Source organism: Ciconia boyciana, chromosome 5 (genome assembly GCF_034638445.1).
Source record: "Ciconia boyciana chromosome 5, ASM3463844v1, whole genome shotgun sequence".
In the NCBI taxonomy this organism is placed as follows: Eukaryota; Metazoa; Chordata; class Aves; order Ciconiiformes; family Ciconiidae; genus Ciconia; species Ciconia boyciana.
Genome location: NC_132938.1, coordinates 56742032 through 56761128, shown reverse-complemented (window position 1 = coordinate 56761128; position 19097 = coordinate 56742032). Strand labels below are relative to the sequence as shown.

General features: G+C 38.9%; 1 protein-coding gene across 3 annotated transcripts in view; it reads right to left on the bottom strand.

Moving 5' to 3' along the window:
- The window catches only part of BANK1 (B cell scaffold protein with ankyrin repeats 1), a 161612-nt gene that overhangs the window by 73158 nt on the left and 69357 nt on the right, over window positions 1–19097 (bottom strand). For all 3 annotated transcript variants that reach the window (XM_072862618.1, XM_072862619.1, XM_072862620.1), the window contains one exon: window positions 15107–15303. In XM_072862618.1, coding sequence (XP_072718719.1) covers window positions 15107–15303 — 197 coding nt within the window. The remainder of the gene's footprint in view (window positions 1–15106; window positions 15304–19097) is intronic.

The window sequence follows — 19097 nt, the reverse complement described above, 5'->3', positions numbered from 1 at the left end:
ATACTGATATGTGAATATTGCATCCAAAACAACACTTGAAGGATATAATCAAGAACATCTTTAAAACTACAAAATGTTTCACTAAAAACATAGAACTGCAAATGTTATGAGCCAGAGACTAGACTAATTTTGTTAAATCGCACTATTGACACTAATTTAGAGATAGGGATGTTCATATACATTTCCTCTCAGTGCTGAGACCAAAAATTGAAGAATTCAGTAACCATGGAAGCATTTACTCCCCAAATCACCCAGGAGCAATTCTTAACCACATTCCTATCCTATATACCAGCATGTGATGAGCTTGGTGTAGTACCAATAGAATCAATAACAGTTAAGACAATTATAATAATTTGTGTACCAATCTAACACAAAACTTCCTCCAATCAGAAAAATCTGCAAATTAATCTAGAGCTATTATCTAAACAAGCTAGCAGTATTCAATTAACATTTCACTGCTAACTGAATTATAATGAACACAGTAAAATTTCCCAACTATTAAGTATTAGAAATGGAAATATCTGGAACTAGAGAAATCTAAAAGAAAGGTCAAATTACAATTCTGAATATCAAAAATGACTCACAAACTTACTGAGGCTATGATGAATTCAAGTCTCACAAAATATCAGGGAAAATGTTTGAAACAAGCATCATGAAGCTAGGGTTCTTGGCAATTAAAATTCTTACAATTTATTAACTAAACAATCTAGTAGCATTTAAATACTCCACATGATTCCTCGTAAATGTGGGTAGATTTCCAAGTCTTCTAAAATATGTCAACATCGCTGCTGTCAGGTAGCAACAACCCATTTCTTTCTGCTGGATGGGTTAGATCCTGCAGTTCTGATGCCTCAGCTTTTTATGGTAATCTCCTGTTAGTCTGCAAAACAGTCCACTATTTTTAGTGAAAACATTGATATCTGCAGTCACTGAGACCACTCTAAATACAGTCTTGTGTAGAGAGCTGCTAGATCACAAATTCATGTTGAGTTCTGACTGGCCTCTGTTGCTGTAGCCCTTCACATTTACAGCAACTGACCTCTGCTACCAGGAGCGCAACTTTTTTGATTACAGAAGATGACAATCCATGACTCATTTGCATTATTCTGCCAACTTACAGGGTTTAATACAGATCCAAGTATAATTCTACAGCTTGTTGGCATATAGCTACTTTTTAATACCATTTTCCACTAGCCTTTTAAGAATGAAAATAATGAATAGCAGCACTCAAATTTTTAAACCTGTATCTAATTGCAAAGCCTTTCACTCTTGCCCACATAATTATGGTCAATTTTCATATATTATTAGGTGAAGTATAGTGTTATCCAGCAAAATCAAGATTTGATATATCCAATCACTAGTTTATCTACATTTGCTGTGAGAGCTATTGAAAGATCTTTTGAAGCTCTCTTAGGGAAATGAGAATAAAAATATAGAATTCATTATTCCCCCTGCCCCGGCAATAAAAACAAACCTGCGTCTACTTTTCTCTGGGGAGCTAATTCTTCGTAAACTACCGACAAAGAATTCTTTCACTTGACCTGGCCTATATTTTTGACATATATGAAAAGTCTTAGCTGTGTCTCCAATCATATGGTTCATTCAATGCAAGTATAAAATATCTCTGTCTCCCCCACCATAGATTTTTCTGTTCATATTGCATTCGTATTCTTTTGTATCCTTTATAATGTATTCACCCAAAACAGTATAAAAGTTTCCAGTCTCATCCCGCTAAAAAAGAGAAGAAATCCCACCTATAGAGCAGAAAAATCTCTCATTATAGTAATAATTGGGAATATGCAACCTTTGTTGCTTTGCACTATTGTCATCGTTACTATCCATACATCCTCCATAGCCCTTTTTGCAGCAGATCACAAAGTTCACTTTCTCCAAATCCAATACATATTTTTTAATTTGTCCTTTATAACCAGACTGTGACGTATGGTGTTCAGACCATGAATCCATAGCTAGCCTTCCCCTGAGTCCTCACGGACTTCTTAGGCAACAGCAATAAAGCCCTTTATGATCCATTTCATTTAACACAAGCTTTTCAAAAGGATATTAATCTTTTAAATTCTTAGAATCCTGCTAAATCCTTCTCATTTGCTTGGTATAATGGCATTTATTTTTGCTAGTGGCCATGTTACATAAGCCACAAGCACCAAATTTTGACCATGTGCTTATGAGAACATGGTGCCACACAGTAAAACTTAGTTTGATGCTCACAGTCACAGTACCTCAGAACTCCAGACACTTTAGTGATCATTTTTAGCTTCTCCATCTCTACTTAGATCAGCATACCTTGTCCAATGTATATTTTCATCCCCAGTGATCTTCAGTTGCTGGTGGAAAAAGCCAGATTAGAAGTAATTCCCTAAGAATAAATTCTCAATTCCAAGTAAGTGCAAATCCCTGTATCTTCTTCAGTTCCAAATCTCTTTACGTTTTTCACCTCTGCTGTGGGAGGTAGTTAAAACTTCCGCTCTTATGAAGCTATAGTTTTGTTCATTTGTGCCCTGGGTATGTTATTTTTGTTCTGTGGAATGGATGTTTTTGTTCAACAGTAGCCCACCAGCCCTGCATTTTTCCGAGGTTGTTTAAAGCCTCTGCTCATGCACTTCTACCATCTACTCTTTTTGCTGGCATCTACTGCTTGCAAAGAGTGAATAACTATTAAAACCCTACCCAGTTGTTTACCACCTTTCTGGAGATTTTCAACTCCAATAAGTCTTTTAACTGCTCCTCCTAGTTAAGTGCTGCCTGAACAATGTGCTGCCTTTTGCTCCTGGCACTGTGTTATTTGTTCTACAGCAATGATTCACAATCAAGGGTCTGATAGAAGCTCGTTTCACTGAGTGCCCAAGCTCTAACTAAACACATCACATTTCATGAGCTGCAACATAACACCGTCCCAACGTACTGTATATGCCCACTTGCTTCTTTGTCATTTTATTTACTAAAAAACTAGTAAGAAATATCATCTTTCACTTTGCATTACATGGGTGCATTTAGTATGCACAAAAGAAAAAGAAATTAAAAATAAAATAAATATTCTTTAATTAATAATCTAGAAAAAAGGAGGTGAACAGTTCTCACTAATGAGCTCAATCATGATTGCTTTCAGAATTCTGAAATTATCTATATTGTATTTTCCAGAAGGAGGCTTTTTTTTTCTTTGTTCTGTATGCGCATGATTAGCTCAGGCCTGCACCTAGGTCTGTCTTGTTTAACTTTTCTGAAGAGAGGAACAAAGAAATCTGTAAAAATCACTAACTTTTACAGTTATAACTTCACTGATTATGTTGTCAATGAGGACAGGTGTCCCTAGGACAAGCTGGCCAGAATTGACTGCAGATCTGTATACCACTACTAGATTTTGTCACCTTTAACCTCTTTTCCTTGCAACACAAGACTTTAATTAATTTGGAAAGCACCTTGGAGTTACATAAAGTCTCCATGGAAACTTTTGTTCAATCCTTTGACCCATTTACGTGAGACAGTACATGCTATCAACTGGCAGCATTTGTTCAATCCTTTGACCTGTTTATGTAAGACAGTACATGCTATCAACTGGCAGCATTTTTAAAAAATATACCTCATTAAAAAAGATCTTTGAAGGTTTAAGTGATCCAATTAGGAATCACAGTTATAATACTACTTCCATGTCTGGTACAGATACTGATTTCTGTGTTTTCCTAGGCAGCCTGAAGGGAACTTGCTAGTGTCTTCCATATGGTAGGAGACTTTCCTGCCTACTTTCATTCTTGTGGCTCTCAGAAAGTGGTGTTTGTTAACAGCAGATGAATTCAGTTGGAATTCAGAAGGCCGCAGGTGGCATCTTCAGCCATTCCCTAATATTTCAAGGATAGCTCCCAGGTCACCCCAAGACCATACAGGAGCAGCAAAATAACCTGAAATCTCAGGAGCAAGTAAAATCAAGCCAATGTGGCTCCTAAGATTGGCATCACCAGAGAGGGCTAAGATCCAGTTATATGCCTCACACTCACAGTAAGAGCTATAGAGAACCATTAACAACTTCTACCTGAGAACAACTCCCAAACCTCTGACATACATACACTGCTGCTGCCAGCCACACGAGGATTCTGGCACGTGGCTCATGGGGTTGAGGAAGGCTGCCCATGTCTGTTACAGACACAGCATACAATTTCAATTATCGTGATTGTGATGGTTATTAAACATGTATTACGAAGCAATTTATTAACATATTGGCTTTCTTCATGAAAGTGAACATACATATGTCAATTGCTGCATGTTCTTCTGAGTTTGGTAGAGTGTGGGAACTCAGAAACCATTTTTAAGTTCGCCTCAAACATGAGAAAAGGAAATTATTATTGCTAGACACCCTAGAGTCCTGGCAATTAAATACTGAATCATTTATTGTAAAACAATATATGGGGGTGGGAAGAATAGAAGGCAAAATAAAGAGTGTGCCTTCTGTGCAGGGTCCTCAGACAGAATTACATATTGAGACTGTGCATGGCTGTGTTAAACAGAACTAACACTATGCAGGGCAGAAATGGATTTTCTTAAGCAGTTTCCACATAATGGACTTGGTAGCTTTGAGAAATGCCTTCCCCTAATGGCCATTCTATTGATGTAGAGCCTAAAGACAATTTTTCTAATGAAGCAATAAATTACAGCTGTAGGAAAGTCTGGTAAGTCACTATTAGATCTGTGCAGAGCTCTGAACCTTCAGATTGCTAAGGACACAGCAAACCTCTTACCTAACTTTACTCATTAATTCTTGCTTCTCCACCTAGTTTTTCTTAGGGCTTTGAGATCAAAAAGCTCCATTCAGACCTCACAATGTCACTCAAAAGGTAGGTGGTTTTGGCTCACAGGTTATATTTACCACAATGACTTTAACAGCTCCTTTACCCTCCTAATTTTCCTTCATTTTCCCCCATGAAGCTGAAAACCCCTTATTACAGTTTTGCTCTGGTTTTTTTTGTCTCTGTTTTTTCCCTTCTGAGAGGCTGGAGAAAGGTGGTGTTGATATGCTATCTTTCTTTGTGCTCAACAACGTGTAAGATATGACAGATGTTTGATTCCTTCCAGATCACTGGGAGGCAGCCAAAGGGCATACTCCAGATAGTCTCACTGAGAGCATACACTATATCAAGGTAAACCTGCTTTTTGACAGTTATATATATACCTTCAAATTGCTTCAACTGACAGAGGCAAGACCCAAAACTTGCTTCTAGACTTTCCATTGGAATGCCCCAGCAATCCTTCCTTCTGTAGTAAACCTGGAGCTAAGCAGATGATTTTAGATCATTTCACCTTTTCCTTTGCATTGTAAGGGCTTCTGAGATGTCTGTGTTTGAGGAAGAAGAAATAAAAATGCAACCTTCTTGCCTAATAATACAGTTAGTGGAACAGTCAGCGCAGAAAAGTTGATGGAAAGGTGCAAGGAATAATTGTTTTAATAGACAACTATGGGGTAGCTTCTCCCTGGGAAAATTTCTTTCTTAACCTCATGCAACTGGTTTGTAACTCAGGTAGAGGATTCATGCCCTCATGATCGAAACAACATACTACATAGTGACTAAAAGTTCTCAACATCCACAAAAATTCCTAGCCTGTTGAACCCTTCCTATGCTTCTAGCTTCAGTGGTATCTTAACTAGCTGAATAGAGAAATTACATCTTATACAGAACAGTATTTCATGTAAAATTTGTTTGTTCACTTACCATGAGAGAGGTTAAGCAGAAGTAGCTCATTTACTCTGAAAACAGTCATTATTCTACATATCTTTACCATATACCTTCTAACACCTCCTCAGGTTAACGTAGAGTCTTCATCTACCTGAACATATTTATTTCGACACTTTTTTAAAGATGCAGAGGTCAGATTTGTCATAGGCTTCCCATTGATTTCTACAACAACATAACATGGTCACTTTCATTTTCTCTCACTTCTATAAAGTATTGTATTTGCACTTTTCATTAACATAAACAGCTTAGACAAATGTTTTTCAGATGTTCAAACAAATTCAGAGCCTAATAATGCAGGTGAATGATATGGACGATTCTTTTCAGCCTAAATACTACTACTGAAAAACTGAACACTCCCCACCCCACCTTCCTAAAAAGTCCCTTAGCTAAGTATCTTTGCTGATGTTGCCTTGTCAACAGAACAGTCAGAAGAACCTCTGGAAATCCCTTGGTTTTACAATCCTAAATACATTTAAGAACGGAGGTATCATTACAGAACCCTCTTTCTTTTTCCCTGCTTCTAATTCACAAGCATTTTGTCTGAAAATCCATTAGTATTCAAGTTTCCCTTAAAAATTGTAAAGGCTTTTTGAAACGGTGAATTGCAAATAACCGACTTCCACTGTGTCACTGCTATAGTTACAGAACATCAAAAGATGAAACAAAATACCAGACAATTCTTTGGAAAAACCATCCTAGTTCATTTTAAATTACACACAAATTTCAATAGGCGTCTCATACAGAAGTAAGGTTTCCAAATCTGCAGTTCCATTTATCAATCTTTTTGCAAGAAAGTTGTACTCAATTGCATCGTTATGACAGAAGATTTAATCACAGTTAAGGTACAAGGTTCTAGCCTGAATAAAAGTCTACATAGAAACTTTAAAAATGTGTTTAGAGTAATGACTGTGCTTTTTTAAAAATGAGAAATATAGCCTTTTCTCCTTAAAGCCAAGCTTTTCCATGCTCAGTCTGTACCTTATCTCTTCACTAAAACATAAATTGTCTGACTTCAAAAGCCAGTATATGCCAGCAAGTTGTTATTACAGGAGCATGTCCCTCTGAGAACATGTGAAAGAGAGAAGAGGAAAACCTTGTCGGCCAGTAAAAGTAAAAATAATAAACTCACCAAACCAAACCTTAAACATAAGACACCAAGCACTGATAATGCCTATGCACAAGCAATTTTGGAAAAGAAAGGGAACCCAGTGAACAAACATATGATGGAAATCATAGGATAACATTTGCATATCAGCTGGCAGAAGCTCACGATACTTAGCTCCAATTCCTCAAGAAGTTTAAGAATTTGATTTGTGAATATCCAGTCACTAAAAAAGTATCAAAGAATACGTTCACTTATTCATTTAAGTAACTTCCAGTGTACCAAAGGATGCATGTGACCAACATTTACGAACACTAAAATATTGCGGCAAGAATAAAATCCCAGGAGGCTTCACCAAGGAATCACTAGCGGATTAGCACAAATTTCAGAAACCAGACTAAGTCTATTCTCTTTCACATACTCTTCCAGCTATTTGAAAGTAATGAGCCATGGGCCAGTGCAATACTACAGTAGCATTTAAAGTAATTAAACAAATATTGACAGCAATCAGATTAATTTCATTTAAGATTCTTTAATATATATACACTTCATCTGTCTACACCTGGTTCTTCCCCAGCAGAAAATCAGTATCTCAGGAAGATACTGCAACCAGATCTAAAAATATAATAGTTTCATGCTGGGGAACTCTGCCATAACATATACCCTTTTATAGAAACACAAAGCTAAACATAAATGTAAGAATAATACTTCTGTGTTCAAAAAAGCTGATTCCTGATGAGCTTCTAGAACTCCCTAGCAAATCATGAGAATCCTTGTTGAAGGGATTCCTGCTGTCTAAAGACTTATTGTCATTTGGCAACAGTAGCTACAAACCCAGATAAGATTCTTTTCACATAAAACAACTGAGGAAAAAAGTACCCTCGATTTCCATAATACACTGTTTTTGCAGATTATTTTCTATTTCACCAAGTTGAAGATACTTGAAGAAATTCTGTATTCTTGTTCAACCATTCACTTCAAAATAAGACAGAGATGAGAGGGGAGAGGTGTACAATGAGGAATTACTTGCCAACCTACATCCCTGCTCATCCTTTACATTCACTAAGGTTTATAAAAATATAGCTTGGCATTTCAGAAACAAAAACTCTCTCCCCCCCCCCCACCCCGGCCAACTTCTCTAAAACACGTCTTCCATAAAAACAGGCTCTGAGTGAAAATTATGACCACCTGTATGTCTGTTTCTCTCTGCTACTGAGGGAACTGCTAAGAGCAGTGAACTCAGTAACTATGGATCTAGACTTTGCAGGAGGTACCCCAACAGAGTTAGAAAGGAGTTGAGGTAAATCTCCCTTCCAGAAAAGAAACCAAGCTTCTTGTGAAAGGCCTGTCCAGGGCACTGTCTCAATCAATGCAATTCTAAAGGAACTTCACCAATACGTACAGAATTAAATACCTATTATATTTTCAATAGCTGCCCAAGGGATGCCTGAAGCAGGCAGACAGAAAGTTGTATTAAACAAGAAATCCAAAGAGAGTTTTGCTGGTGGCAGAGGAAGGAGATTCTTCCATCAGTCCACTGTTCTTCCATGGATTGTCACAGGTCTGGCCACAGATCTTGGACAGGTTAAAAAAGCTCAATTAACCTGCATTTTCTGCCTTAGATGTCAGGCAACCAATTCTGAAATGTTAGAAGGTATTTTAAAAATAAAAATGAATTTGTGCTGTCTCAACTGTGTGGTGGCAACATGAAATGACTGTTTCAGTTTTTACGTTTAAATAACATTTATGTCACCCCTAGGAATCTGCTTTAAAGGCCAAAGCCAACAATCAGAAGTTATTTGCATCAAACAACCAATAAAACACTTTCTGAATTGTATTTTTCTTAGAAACTGTGATGTATACTACAAGTGGTACACAGTAATCTTCCGGACTACGACACATTCAGCAGCACAGTTCTTAGTAAAAAGAAGGGAGAAATTAGCAACCCAAAGTGCTGGAACAAAGAATTACGCCCATACCAAAGCATAAATGCCTAAACTGGCTATCAGTGCGACCTCCAATTTTAAATGGTTAGGTCACAAATTGAACATAGTCCCCTCATTAGTCACTTCATGCTTAGAAATTTTCTCTCATCTATTTCTTAAAGTCTTCCTTTGTGTGCTGGATAAGAATGTCATTTAAGTGATTTCTTTATTTTCTGGAGGCGGAACTTTTACGTAGGCTTAGAAGACCACAGCTGGCGACAAGAACAACAAGCTGGTGTCAAAGCAGCTTTCAGGGACAGAGCATATGCAAAAGACAAACATCTGAAATAGGGCCCCGATATCTGAGCAAACTACTGTGGGTTAACAAGGTACTACCTATCATGGGTACTGTAACGACTGACCGCAGATATGTTTCGAGCCTGCGGCTAATGGAAAGAAAAAGTACTTTGGCCTTTCTTACTGGTGTTTGAGCCATCAGCTGGATCAAGTAAACTCAAAAGGCTCATCGTTTCCCCTGTTCAGATGCTCTGAGACAATGATTCCTGCCAGAATTCCTACTGAATGTCTCTTACTAGTTTTAAAGTCGCACACTTGATTCAAGCAATTCAACCTAAAAGCAATTATGGAAAATATTCAAGTACTTGGTTCTATAGAGGAATAAAATCACAAGACAAAGCAACAATTCAGGGTGTTATCGCAGAATTTTAAGTGATACCGCTCTTTTATGCTATAGAAGAGGGAATTACTTCATCTAAACTATAATGAAACACGTAGAAATTGGAAATGAATGTCCATTTAGGTGGCTTTGTGCTAAAATGCAAGAAAAATACAATTTGCCTAATAAACTGCTGGCACATTTGAAACTCAGCTTTATCGTAATTCCCATTAAAGACTCTTTTAGGGACAGCTCCATCAATTTAGTACCTTTAACACAAACGGATCAAGTCTTGCAGTGTTCCCTCAGCACAAAGGAGACATTTTCAAGGAGCGTCTGAAATGCAGGATTGTGGAAGCACACATTTAGACAAGTTCTTAAAGGGTGTGATGTTTTAGCATTTCATGACCCTGCATATAACACTGGTACTAAAGGGGGAAAATGACTCTCCCCCTCACTCATGCAGCTGTATCAACAGAAGCATGCCACACATTACGTGATCTTTCCCTTGTGCTTTGTTTTGACACAAATCAGGAGATGAGCTCCCAGTGTGCCCACCAGGCACTCCAGATCTGCCTTCTGTGGCTATAACACTCCCCATATCAACACTATCAGTGCCCAGTTCCAGAAAAGAGGTTTTCCCTTTAAACAAGGACAGGGAACTTGTGCCATACAGATGATCCAGTGTGCAAGTTAGCCAGCTCCTACAGCTCGCTTTAGCCAACAGAGCCCTGAGCACCTTTCCAGTAAGCCTGCTGGACGTGGGAGCCGAAGGGCATAACCAGCAAAGCTGCATCACCAAAAAGCCCTGAGCACAGATCTGCTCACCGGCCACCAAAGAGGCTGCACAGCAAAGCCCTGGGCTTGAAGGCAGAAATAGCAGCTGTGGTGTTGCCACTTCTTTCGCTGCTCGCTCTCTCTCTCTCTCTCACCACCTCGGAGAATTCTTACTCCCCTAAGGATTCCCTAGCACAAGGGCAAATGAAAGACACTTTCCAGGATTTTGGACAAATTGAGCGTATGTTTTTTCTGGAACCCTATTGCTCTTTAAGATAGAAGTGATGAACTACTGTGTATATTTTGCGGCTATTCCTTAAAGGAATGGCAAAACACAGGTAACAATTTTAAAACAGTGAGAGGTATGCCAAGTACAAAAGTACTTCTATTGTAATGTTGAGCAATTTCAATACTCCAGCTGTAATGGGAAGTTCCTGGAACATGGTTAAACTACATTCTGCTTGGCTCAGAGCCATGCAAATATTTCTTTTCCACATTCCCACCAATTACAGAAGTGCAGTAAGTGTTTTTGTTCTTAAGTGCACTATTACAGGGCACACAAATAAGCCATTTTTCTTCCAGCGGTTGAAGCCAACATTTCTAAAATACCATATTACACATTTGGCAGACTTGAAGCATTCTCCAATTTTTACTTGTGTCAGATTAGTAAGCCACACCACTTGAATCAACTGAAAATGGGTAGTACCACTGCATGTCCTAACCCGACTACGCATGCTTACAGATGCTTACGATGGTAGTAGAGTTCTTTTTACTTCAGTGCTGGTGTAAGTATTCACACTTGGGAGAGCAGTCATAATGAGCAGAGAACAACTATTGTTAACTGTTTACATGCAAACTATACCAGATATGTACGATGAAGGAATCATTTTAGTGAAAAATTACACTGTTCAAAGTCAGAGTTACCATTATAAATCCATGTTTTAGATTGATAATTTTATACTAAGACTTTATTAGGACTATTAATAATCCTACTAAAAAAGAAAGCTAATCAGAGGTATGCATGTACTTTGCATGCTTTTTAGAGTGAAATATATCACCCTTACAAATACTGCCTTCCATCACGACAAAGTCTACCAAAATGTAAAAAGACTACAGAAGTGCAACATACTCTCTCAATGCATAGCAGTTGTAGTCTGCCTGTACCATGTGTGCTTATGTCTCCTTTTACAGAGGCCCCAAACTATAGCATGAGGTTGAATATGAGTGCATTTTTAAGGATAAAAAGAAAATTATCCATTTTCTGAAGCCTCCAGTCCCGTGTGGGGTGCACAATAAAGATACGTCTGAAGTGTCAGATCCTCCTAGAAGCTATGCTAGAGCACATGGAAGACAGGAAGGTGATTCGAGACAGCCAACATGGCTTTACCAAGAGCAAGTCCTGCCTGACCAACCTAGTGGCTTTCTACAATGGAGTTACCACATCAGTGGAAAAGGGAAAAGCAATGGATGTCATCTATCTGGACTTCTGTAAAGCCTTTGACATGGTCCCCCACAACATCCTTCTCTCTAAATTGGAGAGATACAGATTTGATGGGTAGACTGTGTGGTGGATGAGGAATTGGTTGCATAGTCACATGCAGAGGGTAGCAGTCAAGGGCTCAATGTCCAGATGGAGATCAGTGACAAGTGGTGTCCCTCAGAGGTCCGTACTGGGACCAGTGCTGTTCAATATTTTCATCAATGACATTGACAGCAAGATCGAGTGCACCCTCAGCAAGTCTGCAGATGACATCAAGCTGAGTGGTGCAGTTGACACGCCAGAAGGACAGGATGTCATCCAGAGGGACCTGGACAAGCTGGAGAAGTGGGTCTATGTGAACCTCATGAAGTTCAACAAGGCCAAGTGTAAGGTCCTGCACCTGGGTCAGGGCAACCCCCAGTATCACTACAGGCTGGGGGATGAAGGGATTGAGAACAGCCCTGCAGAGAAGGACTTGGGGGTACTGATGGACGAAAAGCTGGACATGAGCCAGCAATGTGTGCTCACAGTCCAGAAAACCAACCATACCCTGGGCTGCATCAAAAGAAGTGTGGCCAGCAGGTCGAGGGAGGTGATTCTGCCCTCTACTCTGCTCTGGTGAGACCTCCCCTGGAGTACTGCTTCCAGCTCTGGAGCTTTCAGCACAAAAAGGACATGGAGCACCTCTCCTACAGGACAGGCTGAGAGAGTTGGGGTTGTTCAGCCTGGAGAAGAGAAGGCTGCGGGGAGACCTTGTAGCAGCCTTCCAGTACTTAAAGGGGGCCTATAGGAAAGACAGGGACAGACTTCTAAGCAAGGCCTGTTGTGACAGGACAAGGAGCAATGGTTTTAAACTAAGGGAGGGCAGATTTAGACTGGATTTAAGAAAGAAATTTTTTACAATGAGGGTGGTGAAGCACTGGAACAGGTTGCCCAGAGAGGTAGTGGAGGCCCCATCCCTGGAGACATTCAAGGTCAGGTTGGACAGGGCTCTGAGCAACCTGGTCTAGTTAAAGATGTCCCTGCTCTTGCAGGGGGGTTGGACGAGATGGCCTGTAAAGGTCCCTTCCAATCCAAAGCATTCTATGATTCTATGAAGTGCAGGGGGGTGAGTTTCTACAACACTAGCATAAAAAAATACATGTCCTGTGGAATTAACCACTATCATTAAACATGATAAATTAACCATGGAAACTATGTTTCCATGCTCAACTCTTTGATTCATATGACCATCTTAGAAAAGAAATCTAGGTACCTCACTGAGAGGTAAATATCACCTTATTCACATTCTGCCTAGTCTTATCAATCCTTTACACATAGCATGTACCACCGGGGATGGTGGTACATGACCATACAAAGATGGCATCTAGCCAGATCCACAGGTAGGGATGTTGGGGAACACAGTTCCATTCTCTTCAAAAGCAAACTGGTAAACTGCAAGAGCTGAGGGACCTGACCTTACACATCAGACTGGTACTGGCAGGAGCTCTCTGACCAGTGCTAGGATGACTGTGAGACAATTACGGCAATTAGAAATTGTTAAATGTGAAATTCCTAACATGTTGATCCAGGAAGACAGCCTGGTTTTGTGGAGAGCTTTATACTGGATGGTAAGGAGGATCACATTTTCTTCAGTTAAATTTGATTCTCAACTACAGTATCAAAAACTGAGGTAAAAGCATCACCTCTGTAGTACAACACTCCTTTGCACTCCGTCAATAGAACAAGCTCTGCAGTGCTTTTGAGATCTGATCAGACTCATTGTCCAGTAAATGCAAGGAAATATTCCCTGCCACTTCAGAAAAGACACCAGACCACATCCTCAATTAGGTATGAGCTTTCTTTAACAGTATTGGAAAAGGAGAAATACTTACTTTGCAGATATTCTCCCACCCTCAGTGTTTTTACAGCCTGTATCAATAGCTGTTCAACAACAACAGAAAGTTAAATAGCATATTCTCATTCAGCATCTTGACCACTGCCAAAATGCCTTACTTTCAGGCTCTAGGGTCTGCAATTTTCTTTCCCTTGAACTCACTGAAAAACAAAACAAAAAAATCTGCTCATAAAACACTGTGAAAGCCATCTTTATGGTTCAATACTGATCACAGTAAACTTATCCAGTTTTCTCCTTTGCCTTTACATTAGATGCCAACTGTATCAAAGAAAAAACTTGACCAGTCCCTATGTCCTTGCTCCAGAATTTTAATAACTAACCTCAGTCAGACAGTGTTTCCATTTTTTATGATATCTCTTTCTACCTTAAACTACCCTTAGGTTTCTTGCATTTTCCTCCTTAGTCATGCAAAACATTCTCCCCTTCATAATCTACACAGCTATTATTTTACATTTCTTCAAATGCCATCTTTGGTCTTATGTCTATTCATGGTTACATCAAGATGACTGCTTAACAGAAAAGTGAAACTTCTGGCTTTTTCACTACTTGTATTTTCTCCTCTTACATGTCTGTTGTTACCATTTGTCTGTGAGCATGGAGTCTGACACACAAAAAAAAATAAAAAAAAATCACACCATCAGCAAAGCTGCGCCAGATCTTCACAACATAGGCTTACTCATGTTAACGTTCACATCCTGTCTTTCTTTCAATATATGATTTACCTGATTTGTTCTCTAGGCTTTAAAGATAATTCTCTGGGGCAAGAATTATCATCTCTGCTCATATTATAGTTAGCACAATAAGGACTTAAAATAGGTTGAAGCTCTCAAATGTTACTACAGTATATTGCTTTTTATACTGCCATTTCTGTTAGATTTTTATTGGCAATAGTTTGCCAGTTTGCTAGAACTATGCACAGACCTTTATTCTATTATTATCTTTCATGTGGAAAGGCAACTATTGCCCAAAATGCCGCCTGCATATCCAGCTGAAGAAAGATTTACTCCATGTAACAAAGAGTGGTAAAATTCAGCCTTCCTTCACAGTGGAGTGGACAGTCAAGGCAGGGCAACCACTCTTTGTTGAATGCTGAAGAGTGGCAATGCTAACAGAGTTCAGAGTCACGTTTAAACTGACTTTTAAAGAAGTCTTTATCTCCTACTCTAGACAGTTGGGCTAGACTACTTACAATATAACCATTGTTTGGACACTGAAAGGACCAATCTAGCTGGGCCGCATGAGGTACTTCTGGTTGATTCACTGTTCTCCTTCCATTACATGCCTAAAATTCAAGCAGTGCAAAAACTCTGATCTCCATTATGACAGTGCACAAAGAAAGCGGCTGTACCCCATTTTGACCCCTCTTTCTGAAACAGCAGGAGTATAATAATATTTTCAGACAGAAGGACTGCAACATACTAGGCTTTACAAGAGGAGATACTATGGGATCTCAGTTGTACATCATCATAGTCCCCTGGCTATAGATGACATGAAAAAGCATATGGACTTACTGACAATTCTTGGATTAATTTTCTTAGTTCCCTGTGCCCGTGCTTCTCGGCGATACTTGATGGATCATCTCCATATTTGTTGGTTATTTTGCAAGCCCGTGTGGCCTCAGGACAATTGAGCAGAAATGTCGCAAGGTTCTTTAATCCAAATCTGGCTGCACAATGAAGGAGAGTAGGAAATTCTTCCAAATGGCTATCTGTATATAGAAACAAGGTTTTCATAAGGAACAGTTGTGCTTTTATAGAACACCTTCCACCACCTTTTACAAAAGTCTTTTGAATTAGTGCTACGAAATCAGTTATCAAACTGCCAATACAGAACTGGCATCCAAAGAACAACTCCTCCAACCAACAGTTTTACAATTCACATACATATTTTAATAAAGGAGCCTTTAGTGTAACTGAGAAATCTAATTTTTTTCTGACAGAGGGATTTTAAAGCACTTTAGTTCTATTGAGAAATAAGTTTCCTTGCAAGGGGAAGAAAATTCTACAGCCAAGGCATACTTTTGCTTAGGTGTATATTATTTAATGCTTTAGGAATATTTTTAATTTGAGACATCTGCATGGGACATTTTTATAAGTTTATGGTGCTATGTTTTCATATTAAAAACAATTCTGAAAATCCACATGACTACCAGAGACTTGCAAAAATTTTCTTGCCCCTGTAATGAAAAATCAGAGAATTTAAAGATGAACGTATTGAATAACGGTTTTTAGGATTTATCTGAAATAGCATGATATTAATTTCTATCACATACTTTATTTTTCACCTTGGAGAACTGGGACAAAGCTAAACTGAAGTCAGTTTATCATTTCAGCATAGTCCTGTATTCTAACTCTTCAGAGTGGCCACAAGTTACAACAACAACAAAAGAGATCAAGCATAAACACTACTTCCCTCTGTCTTCATACTCTACTTTCTAATCACTTGTGGTTTGTTGTGTAGTGATTTGTCTATGTATCAGCATGCAGCGTATCTCTTTTCCAAGTATGCATCCAGCCTGCCTCAGGCACCATCAGCTTCTTGCACCCTCAGGGTCTTTTGGCAGTGTCTTTACTACCCACTGCGTGAAGTGCTTCCCCTAGTTTGTTTGGAACCTGGCTCCCCCTAGGTTCAATTGATAGTCCCTAATTCATCTTATTCTCTGTCCCTGGCTGCCCTCTCGGCACTTCTAGAGATTTACTAATTCCCAGAATTTCTTTCTTGAAGAGCTCCAGTCTACTTAATCGCGCCTTATGGAGAATCGACTCCATCACCCCCACTGCTCTTTTCTGAACTTTTTCCAGCTTTAATGTAACTATTTTGAGACAATAGGAGAAGAGCTGCACATGATACTCAACTTGTGGGTGAACCATGTAATGTATGCGTTGTCATAATTACGTCCTGTTTTGTTCTCTATTCCTTTTCTAATAATCCCTAGTATTTCATTTGCTTTTTGATCTGCTGCCTAGCAACACGTTGATGTTACCATGGAACTGCGTGGTCTTATTCCTCAGTGCTAATAGCCTGCTCAAAGCCTCTCATTTTGTATGACAACATAGGGCTGCTTTTTCCACTTGCGTCACTTTGTTTTCACCTACAATGGATAGCATCTGACATTTTACCGCATAATTACTAAATCTCACAAGGCCTTTCCGCCACTTTTCTTCCCAATTAGCCCTCCTCCTTACTACCCTGAATACTTTGTATCACTAGCCTAAGTTTTTTCCAACTGTCTGCCTCCTGGTTTTGGCCAGTAATTCATCCATGCCCAATCAAAGTAATTGATCAGGTTTGCTGACTCTTACAAAAAACTACAAGAAATCTAAAAAGCAAGACTTCACATTACAGAAAATTTATTGTATTACAATTTCTACTAATTTGTCTGGTAGAGACAACACATTAACCTGCTTCTAGTTCTCAAGGTCCCCAGAGAAACTGGGGTTTGGCATCACACTTACACCTTCTAGTACTACAGAACTGTAAAATTGCACACTGCTGTTAGAAATCCAGCTATTTTACTTTTAAATTTCCTCAGAGCTTTTAATGAATACCAGTCAGTCCTGGTAATTTCTTTGTGCTCAACCTGCCCATTTTTGCTACAACTTCATGATTCCTTCAACTCCAGACAGTCTCTTTCCACATGTCTCCCCAACCAGGACTACAGCTTGGGAATCTACACAGTTTCTTCTAGCTTTCTTGAGTTCTCTTTTACATCCCAGTCATCAGTTGTCCTACAGGCTAGCCAGCACATTTTCAGCCCTTCATGTGCCAGAAGAAAGACTTAGTAGTAGTTATGACTCCTTTTGGAATTCTGTTAGCTGCCTGTCTTTAACAAACCTTCTCATTTTTACATTCTTCTATTAAAATTTGGCTCAGCAGTGGTGAATTTGTGTACCTCCCCTCCTCCTGCCCCCTTTTTGCTCTTGCAGAGTGTTAATACAGGAGAGAGTAAAACCTCACCCCACCATTAGATATAAGGATTCAAGGAACAAGAACAGTTCTTGGAATAGGCATAGCTAAGTACTGATCGACCAGAAAAATTGTTAGGACAATTCTTCACTGCATTTTGGACAAAGAATATTCCACCACTATCCCACTCCAATATTGTTTTGACACAAGGTATTTGAGTGGGCCACGGTTTAGTCAAAAGTCACATTAACAACCCTAAATTGATTTTTAAACAAATTGAATGTTGCCTGACTTTTACTTCCACCAGGCAACCAAAAACCCAAACAAGAAACTGTAAATACACAGCACCTCTGTAAGTCAAGTCACTTTTTTTAGAAGCCTTGGCAGGCTGAGCTTCTATTGACAAGGGTACGTGTTTTAGCTTATATTCCTTTGTATTTGCAGTGTGCTTTAAAATCCTTTGAGTTACAATAGGCAATCTTAAAACTGTGTAGCAGCTAAAGTTTTTGAGAGAAGTAGGTGCCACACAACTTCTTTACTCCATATTGCTCAACATTTTAACTGAAGTTCCACAAACTGGACTTAATTCTGTAATTCGAAGAACTATAAATGTTACCCCAGAGTATAGCCATTTGACTTCTTGTTTCTTCTATACTTTGCTAACTGCAGGGACAAACTAACCCCCCCACAGACCGAGGCAAATATATACCAACTTAAGGAGCTGTCACATGAGCAGTAAAAACGTATGCAAGTAATTTTAAGGCTGGGACTACAGCATCAAAGCTGTGTACTTTTACACATTACACAGGATTCTCTTAAACAAAGAAAAAAAAGTGTCCAAGCCTCAGCTAATATTTCAAAAAACATCTGCAAATCATTGACAAATTGCTTTTCTTAAAGCTTCTGTCTTTTGTCTTTTTTTTTTTTGAGATGTCCAGCAATGAAGTGGGTGTTGAGCAGTAATTTTAAAGACGAGCAAATCACATGAACGCTAATCAATAGTCTGCATCCTGTTAGCAGACTCTAGAAGGTCAAATATAGTCAGTAAAAAGAGCCTCAACAAAGTATTAATAACATGCTCTAAAAGAATTTCCATTCATGTTAATGGAACCTGAAACTATTGGTTACAAATCCGAAAAGGGAATCAAGTCTATATTACCAGTGGACTGGATGCTATGATTTCTTCATCAATATAAAGAAAAAGAGAGTCAGTGGTATTCCTAAGCCTGTTCTAGGCTTGTATCTGAGTTTTCAAAGTAACACAAAACACAGGTGTCCCAGAACTAACTCCAAAATCCCTTCAGCTCCTTTGCAGTTGAGCTGTTTTTTCTGGTCACCACTCAACTCCTCCCTAGCTAGGTTTGATATTCAAGCAGGACTACTACACTTACATACTTTGAACATTACAGGAGACTGCATCATTAACAAATGAAATAGCTCAGCCAGCCATGGAGGATGGTAAAAATCAATAAATCAATTTCCTAAACCAAACTTTTTCTTATATTACCCCTTGCAGTAAGCAGAAAAAAGGATGTATTCAGGTATGAAAACTTTAACAGCAGCACTGGTAGTGATATCTTTTACATAATACTTAAA